Below are 10,495 nucleotides of genomic sequence, written 5' to 3'. Positions count from 1 at the left end.
ATTTTATTTAGACCAGAATTTTGTTATATTTCAAAGCCAAAATAATCTATAACTCAGAATTGATGTGTCAACATTGCGACGTTTTGGTGCCTTAAATTGAGATGACCTTAGTTCACTCCTACTTTGGATAGATTATACTTGGTGTTACTATAATGTAGTATGCTCGTGTAGAATCATGTTTTCAGCAAAATGTATGCACACTGAACTGAAGTATTAAATCTTTTTCTCATATTGTTTCAGAGTGTTCAACTACTAAAGAAAGAAGAAACGAAGTATACTTGGGATGTTATTTGGATTTATTATCATACCACTTCTTCCTTTTCTGTTTGCCGAAAAAGATACATCCCAATCTCAACCGGAAGCCATTCAGGCATCGACAACCGTACCTGGCGATATTATTATCGGCGGTTTATTCCCTGTTCATGAAAAAGGAGAAAAGTCACCATGCGGTCACAAGATTTATCATCGAGGCATTCAACGCATGGAGGCAATGATGTTTGCAATAGATCGCATAAATGCGGATCCGAATATATTGCCTAATATCACTATCGGAGCCCATATCATCGACACATGTTCCAGAGATACGTACGCGTTGAATCAGTCATTGCAATTCGTTAGAGCTTCAGCTCTGAACAATATTGACACGTCCAGTTTTGAATGTCAGGATCATTCCATTCCACGTCCTCGAAACAATTACACCGGACCTGTCTTTGGTGTAGTTGGTGGTAGTTATAGTTCTGTATCCCTGCAAGTTGCCAATTTACTCGGTCTCTTTCGCATTCCTCAAATATCTCCAGCATCAACTGCCAAAGCCCTTAGTGATAAAACACGTTTCAAGTATTTTGCACGTACCGTACCTCCTGATACATTCCAATCCAGTGCGTTAGTGGATATAGTTAAGAGCGTTAATTGGTCATATGTTTCGACCGTTTATTCCGAAGGTTCCTACGGTGAATATGGCATTGAAGTGTTTCACAGAGAAGCCCAAGAGAGGAATGTATGCATTGCCACTGCCGAGAAAGTACCCAGTACTGCTGATGAGAAAGAGTTTGATAATATAATCATCAAGTTGAAGAAGAAGGTCAACGCCAGAGGGGTTGTACTCTTTACCAGAGCCGAAGATGCCAGGTGAGTTAAAGTTATACTGTAGGGAGGTAGGGGAGTCATGGGCACTTTTTTACTATTTATTGCATAAAAATCAGATTTTATAGATAATCAGCTTTTATTGCCAATTCTTATTATCCCACACATTTGGCTAGATATAATTAAAGAGATTTCTTAAAAATTACAATCAGTTTCAACATTACGAGATATTTTATAAACTAAGTCAAAAGTGCCCAATGCTCCCTATGGTAGGGAGGCTTGGACATACCCTGTGGAATTCAAAAATTAGTTAACAAATATAAAACATCTCAAACAGTATCTTAACTTATTTTTAACGTTTGGTTTTATTGCATGTCTTTGGTACTGGCAATTTAGTTTTGATGTCGTCTAAAAGGACACTAGCTATGTCATCTACTTCAGGAAAAAAAGGTCTTTCTTATCTTACTCAGCCTCATACATTTTATCGTAGCTATGGTAGGACTAATGTCTTCGATTTGGCCGACATAGTGCACAACAGTCTTTTTTGTATTAAATTTAACAAGAACGAAATCATTTAATTTAAAATTTCTGTCAACCATTATCACATCATCTTCATCAAACTCTTCTCCTGACGTTTAATAAAAGATTCCCCGGAAATTTCATCTGAACATAATAGGAAGGAGCATTGGCCATGCCCAAACCACCCGCGCGTCCAAATGCCCATTACTCCCTCTGTATACAATTTCGACATAGGTTACCGGTATTCTTTTGAACTTATGTATTTAGGCTTGAATTTCAGTTTAATTCATAGATTATTAAATATACAATAGATAAATAATAGAAAATACACATACTTTAAATTAGTTTTCTCTTTATTACGATTCAAAACCGCAACAAAATATTTACTTTTACGAACGCATAACCTTCAAACGTGTTTGTGTTTGACAACTGACACAAATGACAGATAGTAAAAGGTAAGGTAAAGTAAACTACAAAATCAAAAAAATAATCTATGATCAAATCAGAATAGAAGGGTTTGGGGAGGGGTGCCCATGTCTCCCAACTGCCCGTCCCTCCCTACCTCTCTACACGACTTAATTTTTAACACATTCTTTATTCATATTCATATTAAATTAATTTCAATAAATATTCTCAACATTAGTCTTCACAATATTTGTTTATTGAATTTGTTTCCCGCTGAACTTTTTGGTAATAATATTTTTAGACGACGGCTTTGCGGTTTCTTGAGTTTTTTTATCAACTTCCTGCCTTAAAGGTTACATTGCTATTTCTATGGCGTCTTTGTTATTAGTTCTCCCTTGTATACTATACAACATTAATAATTGGTAGTGCTCAAAGTGTTGATAATTTGTACATTAAAGGGTTTTGTTATTCTTCCTAGGGGGTTCAACTTTTATCTTACAATATACTAGATTTTTGATCTCTTAAAGGGTTTTGTTATTTTCATTGTGCACCAAATGTTCTTAATATATTTTTCACCATTTAAATTCCGATCTAGCTTCAAACTGTTATATAATAACGTAAAGTATTAGGGATATCAGGAATAACTTTTATAAGTCATTTAAAGTAATTTTTACACAACAGCGATTTTTTCCAAGAAACAACGTCATCGTTGATTAATAGGCTATCTAAACAGCTCTTTGAATATTTGCACACGAAATGGAAAACAATTATTTTGTACAATGTTCCCAAAATTAACTAAAGAAAACCGATTTTATTTCAAATAATTTTTAGGTTATCGCATTTGCTTTAATATATATTATCTTTTCTACATATTTCAATAGGTTTGCATCTAATTTCATCTTTACAAATCCTTTGATTAAATATGGATATGACAGAATATAATCCAAATTCCTCGTGTTTATATAATATATGATTACCTATCAGATAAACTTTATGATTATGTAATTGTTAGGTTTGATTAATAGGTTTAATTTTATAATTTAGTGTGTATTTTTCAGTCTCTTATATTATATTTGAGTGTTAAGATCATTATATTTTTGAGTGAATCATATTTCGTGTTGAATTTTACGTAACAAAAAAGTCGAATATGGGTTTACACAAAATTGAATATCTGATAGGCACAATGTGTTACACAAAAAGTAGATCAGGCCTTGCAAAGATAGAAAATATATAGAGTCATCAAGTAATGACAAAATGTTGTAGATTCTCGTGTTACATCTGAATGATTTTTTCACGGTTCCATGCACATCTTGCACTATATATGCTGCCACAAATAGTCATATGGATCATTATCTCACTAACATTTCTTTACAAATATCTGAAAATGTATACATTTTTTTCATGTACTTTGGCATCTCTTGCTACTATCCCCAGTTACCCATAGAATTGTGGTGTTACATATTAAGAATGCTTGACTTAGACACGTTACTTGCTATTTGGAGGTCATCTGCACATATTGATTATATAATTAGAGGTGATTCTATACTACGCCAGAAAATTGAAGAGGCGCTGAAACAAGAATCACACAGAAATTTCAAAACTCTCACCGAGCCCAGGTCGGCTATTCAAATAACCAGAGAAGGGCCTAATGTAATTTTTGGTTCAAATTTTCGGAAGATATGTACAAAGAAATCGAGCGGCATAGTTAAACAAAATGTCCCAGCAAAAAGGAATTACACGAAAAGGAGCCATAATATGTCGAAACGGTTTGTTCCATATAGACTATAAATACAAGTGTGAATATGGCCCATTTTAAAGGTATAAAAGTACTAGTTCATCTGCATAAATCATATGAGAGGAACTATATATTAAACGAAATGTAACTCGGGCTAGAAGAACCTAGCAAATATATTAAAAGTTTTACAAGATTAATTTGAAGTTTTACTACCAAGGTATAATACTTAATTAGCACCTAAAAATAAATATAGACAGACAAGTTATGTCATAATGCTGTAGCATCTCGTGTTACACCTGAATGATTTCTTCACGGTCCCATGCACATCTTGAACTATATATGCTGCCACAAATAGGCATATGGATCATTATCCCACTAACGTTGCTTTACAAATATCTGAAAATGTATAAGTTTTTTTTATATACTTTGGCATCTCTTGCTGCTATTCCCCAGTTACCCATAGAATTGTGGTGTTATATATTAAGAATGCTTGACTTAGACACGTTACTTGCTATTTGGAGGTCATCTTCACATATTGATTATATAATTAGAGGTGATTCTATACTACGTCAGAAAATTGAAGAGGCGCTGAAACAAGAATCACACAGAAATTTCACAACTCTCACCGAGCCCAGGTCGGCTATTCAAATAACCAGAGAAGGGCCTAATGTAATTTTTGGTTCAAATTGTCGGAAGATATGTACAAAGAAATCGAGCGGCGTTGTTAAACAAAATGTCCCAGCAAAAAGGAATTACACGAAAAGGAGTAATAATATGTCGAAACGGTTTGTTACATATAGACTATAAATACAAGTGTGAATATGGTCCAATTTAAAGGTATAAAAGTACTACTTCATCTGCATAAATCATATGAGAGGAACTATATGTTAAACGAAATGTAGCTCGGTCTAGAGGAATCTAGCAAATAAATTAAAAGTTTTACAAGATTCATTTGAAATTTTACTACCATGGTATAATACTTAATTAGCTCCTGAAAATAAATATAGACAGACAAGTTATGTCATAATGCTGTAGCATCTCGTGTTACACCTGAATGATTTCTTCACGGTCCCATGCACATCTTGAACTATATATGCTGCCACAAATAGGTATATGGGTCATTATCCCACTAACGTTGCTTTACAAATATCAGAAAATGTATAAGTTTTTTTCATGTACTTTGGCATCTCTTGCTGCTATTCCCCAGTTACCCATAGAATTGTGGTGTTACATATTAAGAATGCTTGACTTAGACACGTTACTTGCTATTTGGAGGTCATCTTCACATATTGATTATATAATTAGAGGTGATTCTATACTACGTCAGAAAATTGAAGAGGCACTGAAACAAGAATCACACAGAAATTTCAAAACTCTCACCGAGCCCAGGTCGGCTATTCAAATAACCAGAGAAGGGCCTAATGTAATTTTTGGTTCAAATTGTCGGAAGATATGTACAAAGAAATCGAGTGGCGTTGTTAAACAAAATGTCCCAGCAAAAAGGAATTACACGAAAAGGAGCCATAATATGTCGAAAGGGTTTGTTCCATATAGACTATAAATACAAGTGTGAATATGGTCCAATTTAAAGGTATAAAAGTACCAGTTCATCTGCATAAATCATATGAGAGGAACTATAAATTAAACGAAATGTAACTCGGGCTAGAAGAACCTAGCAAATAAATTAAAAGTTTTACAAGATTCATTTGAAGTTTTAATACCATGGTATAAAACTTAATTAGCACCTGAAAATATATATAGACATACAAGTTATGTCATAATGCTGTAGCATCTCGTGTTACACCTGAATGATTTCTTCACGGTCCCATGCACATCTTGAACTATATATGCTGCCACAAATAGGCATATGGATCATTATTCCACTAACGTTGCTTTACAAATATCAGAAAATGTATAAGTTTTTTTCATGTACTTTGGCATCTCTTGCTGCTATTGACCAGTTACCCATAGAATTGTGGTGTTACATATTAAGAATGCTTGACTTAGACACGTTACTTGCTATTTGGAGGTCATCTTCACATATTGATTATATAATTAGAGGTGATTCTATACTACGTCAGAAAATTGAAGAGGCACTGAAACAAGAATCACACAGAAATTTCAAAACTCTCACCGAGCCCAGGTCGGCTGTTCAAATAACCAGAGAAGGGCCTAATGAAATTTTTGGTTCAAATTGTCGGAAGATATGTACAAAGAAATCGAGCGGCGTTGTTAAACAAAATGTCACAGCAAAAAGGAATTACACGAAAAGGAGTCATAATATGTCGAAACGGTTTGTTCCATATAGACTATAAGTACAAGTGTGAATATGGTCCAATTTAAAGGTATAAAAGTACTAGTTCATCTGCATAAATCATATGAGAGGAACTATATATTAAACGAAATATAACTCGGGCTAGAAGAACCTAGCAAATAAATTAAAAGTTTTACAAGATTCATTTGAAGTTTTACTACCATGGTATAATACTTAATTAGCACCTGAAAATAAATATAGACAGACAAGTTATGTCATTATGCTGTAGCATCTCGTGTTACACCTGAATGATTTCTTCACGGTCTCATGCACATCTTGAACTATATATGCTGCCACAGATAGGCATATAGATCATTATCCCACTAACGTTACTTTACAAATATCAGAAAATGTATAAGTTTTTTTCATGTACTTTGGCATCTCTTGCTGCTATTCCCCAGTTACCCATAGAATTGTGGTGTTACATATTAAGAATGCTTGACTTAGACACGTTACTTGCTATTTGGAGGTCATCTTCACATATTGATTATATAATTAAAGGTGATTCTATACTACGTCAGAAAATTGAAGAGACGCTGAAACAAGAATCACACAGAAATTTTACAACTCTCACCGAGCCCAGGTCGGCTATTCAAATAACCAGAGAAGGGCCTAATGTAATTTTTGGTTCAAATTATCGGAAGATATGTACAAAGAAATCGAGCGGCGTTGTTAAACAAAATGTCCCAGCAAAAAGGAATTACACGAAAAGGAGTAATAATATGTCGAAACGGTTTGTTCCATATAGACTATAAATACAAGTGTGAATATGGTCCAATTTAAAGGTATAAAAGTACTACTTCATCTGCATAAATCATATGAGAGGAACTATATGTTAAACGAAATGTAGCTCGGTCTAGAGGAATCTAGCAAATAAATTAAAAGTTTTACAAGATTCATTTGAAATTTTACTACCATGGTATAATACTTAATTAGCTCCTGAAAATAAATATAGACAGACAAGTTATGTCATAATGCTGTAGCATCTCGTGTTACACCTGAATGATTTCTTCACGGTCCCATGTACATCTTGAACTATATATGCTGCCACAAATAGGTATATGGGTCATTATCCCACTAACGTTGCTTTACAAATATCAGAAAATGTATAAGTTTTTTTCATGTACTTTGGCATCTCTTGCTGCTATTCCCCAGTTACCCATAGAATTGTGGTGTTACATATTAAGAATGCTTGACTTAGACACGTTACTTGCTATTTGGAGGTCATCTTCACATATTGATTATATAATTAGAGGTGATTCTATACTACGTCAGAAAATTGAAGAGGCACTGAAACAAGAATCACACAGAAATTTCAAAACTCTCACCGAGCCCAGGTCGGCTATTCAAATAACCAGAGAAGGGCCTAATGTAATTTTTGGTTCAAATTGTCGGAAGATATGTACAAAGAAATCGAGTGGCGTTGTTAAACAAAATGTCCCAGCAAAAAGGAATTACACGAAAAGGAGTCATAATATGTCGAAACGGTTTGTTCCATATAGACTATAAATACAAGTGTGAATATGGTTCAATTTAAAGGTATAAAAGTACCAGTTCATCTGCATAAATCATATGAGAGGAACTATATATTAAACGAAATGTAACTCGGGCTAGAAGAACCTAGTAAATAAATTAAAAGTTTTACAAGATTCATTTGAAGTTTTAATACCATGGTATAAAACTTAATTAGCATAGAATTGTGGTGTTACATATTAAGAATGCTTGACTTAGACACGTTACTTGCTATTTGGAGGTCATCTTCACATATTGATTATATAATTAGAGGTGATTCTATACTACGTCAGAAAATTGAAGAGGCACTGAAACAAGAATCACACAGAAATTTCAAAATTCTCACCGAGCCCAGGTCGGCTGTTCAAATAACCAGAGAAGGGCCTAATGTAATTTTTGGTTCAAATTGTCGGAAGATATGTACAAAGAAATCGAGCGGCGTTGTTAAACAAAATGTCACAGCAAAAAGGAATTACACGAAAAGCAGTCATAATATGTCGAAACGGTTTGTTCCATATAGACTATAAATACAAGTGTGAATATGGTCCAATTTAAAGGTATAAAAGTACTAGTTCATCTGCATAAATCATATGAGGGGAACTATATATTAAACGAAATGTAACTCGGGCTAGAAGAACCTAGCAAATAAATTAAAAGTTTTACAAGATTCATTTGAAGTTTTACTACCATGGTATAATACTTAATTAGCACCTGAAAATAAATATAGACAGACAAGTAATGTCATTATGCTGTAGCATCTCGTGTTACACCTGAATGATTTCTTCACGGTCTCATGCACATCTTGAACTATATATGATGCCACAAATAGGCATATGGATCATTATTCCACTAACGTTGCTTTACAAATATCAGAAAATGTATAAGTTTTTTTCATGTACTTTGGCATCTCTTGCTGCTATTCCCCAGTTACCCATAGAATTGTGGTGTTACATATTAAGAATGCTTGACTTAGACACGTTACTTGCTATTTGGAGGTCATCTTCACATATTGATTATATAATTAGAGGTGATTCTATACTACGTCAGAAAATTGAAGAGGCGCTGAAACAAGAATCACACAGAAATTTCACAACTCTCACCGAGCCCAGGTCGGCTATTCAAATAACCAGAGAAGGGCCTAATGTAATTTTTGGTTCAAATTGTCGGAAGATATGTACAAAGAAATCGAGCGGCGTTGTTAAACAAAATGTCCCAGCAAAAAGGAATTACACGAAAAGGAGTAATAATATGTCGAAACGGATTGTTCCATATAGACTATAAATACAAGTGTGAATATGGTCCAATTTAAAGGTATAAAAGTACTACTTCATCTGCATAAATCATATGAGAGGAACTATATGTTAAACGAAATGTAGCTCGGTCTAGAGGAATCTAGCAAATAAATTAAAAGTTTTACAAGATTCATTTGAAATTTTACTACCATGGTATAATACTTAATTAGCTCCTGAAAATAAATATAGACAGACAAGTTATGTCATAATGCTGTAGCATCTCGTGTTACACCTGAATGATTTCTTCACGGTCCCATGCACATCTTGAACTATATATGATGCCATAAATAGGCATATGGATCATTATTCCACTAACTTTGCTTTACAAATATCAGAAAATGTATAACTTTTTTTCATGTACTTTGGCATCTCTTGCTGCTATTGACCAGTTACCCATAGAATTGTGGTGTTACATATTAAGAATGCTTGACTTAGACACGTTACTTGCTATTTGGAGGTCATCTTCACATATTGATTATATAATTAGAGGTGATTCTATACTACGTCAGAAAATTGAAGAGGCACTGAAACAAGAATCACACAGAAATTTCAAAACTCTCACCGAGCCCAGGTCGGCTGTTCAAATAACCAGAGAAGGGCCTAATGTAATTGTTGGTTCAAATTGTCGGAAGATATGTACAAAGAAATCGAGCGGCGTTGTTAAACAAAATGTCACAGCAAAAAGGAATTACACGAAAAGCAGTCATAATATGTCGAAACGGTTTGTTCCATATAGACTATAAATACAAGTGTGAATATGGTCCAATTTAAAGGTATAAAAGTACTAGTTCATCTGCATAAATCATATGAGGGGAACTATATATTAAACGAAATGTAACTCGGGCTAGAAGAACCTAGCAAATAAATTAAAAGTTTTACAAGATTCATTTGAAGTTTTACTACCATGGTATAATACTTAATTAGCACCTGAAAATAAATATAGACAGACAAGTAATGTCATTATGCTGTAGCATCTCGTGTTACACCTGAATGATTTCTTCACGGTCTCATGCACATCTTGAACTATATATGCTGCCACAGATAGGCATATGGATCATTATCCCACTAACGTTACTTTACAAATATCAGAAAATGTATAAGTTTTTTCATGTACTTTGGCATCTCTTGCTGCTATTCCCCAGTTACCCATAGAATTGTGGTGTTACATATTAAGAATGCTTGACTTAGACACGTTACTTGCTATTTGGAGGTCGTCTTCACATATTGATTATATAATTAGAGGTGATTCTATACTACGTCAGAAAATTGAAGAGGCGCTAAAACAGGAATCACAGAGAAATTTCAAAACTCTCACCGAGCCCAGGTCGGCTATTCAAATAACCAGAGAAGGGCCTAATGTAATTTTTGGTTCAAATATTCGGAAGATATGTACAAAGAAATCGAGCGGCGTTGTTAAACAAAATGTACCAGCAAAAAGGATTTACACGAAAAGGAGTCATAATATGTCGAAACGGTTTGTTCCATATAGACTATAAATACAAGTGTGAATATGGTCCAATTTAAAGGTATAAAAGTACTAGTTCATCTGCATAAATCATATGAGAGGAACTATATATTAAACGAAATGTAACTCGGGCTAGAAGAACCTAGCAAATATATTAAAAGTTTTACAAG

At 33.9% G+C, this 10,495-nt stretch overlaps 1 protein-coding gene across 1 annotated transcript in view; it reads left to right on the top strand.

Annotated features, from left to right (window-relative positions):
* The first annotated feature begins 248 nt into the window (after window positions 1-248).
* LOC143197308 (metabotropic glutamate receptor) overlaps window positions 249-10,495 on the top strand; it is a 202,723-nt gene continuing 192,476 nt past the window's right edge. The window contains exon 1 of the mRNA XM_076405665.1: window positions 249-1,128. Within this exon, the coding sequence (XP_076261780.1) occupies window positions 284-1,128 (845 nt within the window). The 5' untranslated portion in view covers window positions 249-283. The remainder of the gene's footprint in view (window positions 1,129-10,495) is intronic.

Source organism: Rhynchophorus ferrugineus, unplaced genomic scaffold (genome assembly GCF_030347505.1).
Source record: "Rhynchophorus ferrugineus isolate W39M unplaced genomic scaffold, kcgeb_rfMv2 rfM5, whole genome shotgun sequence".
Lineage (NCBI taxonomy): Eukaryota > Metazoa > Arthropoda > Insecta > Coleoptera > Curculionidae > Rhynchophorus > Rhynchophorus ferrugineus.
The sequence above is the reverse complement of the archived record's forward strand: the minus strand, read 5'-3'. Positions and strand labels throughout refer to the sequence as shown.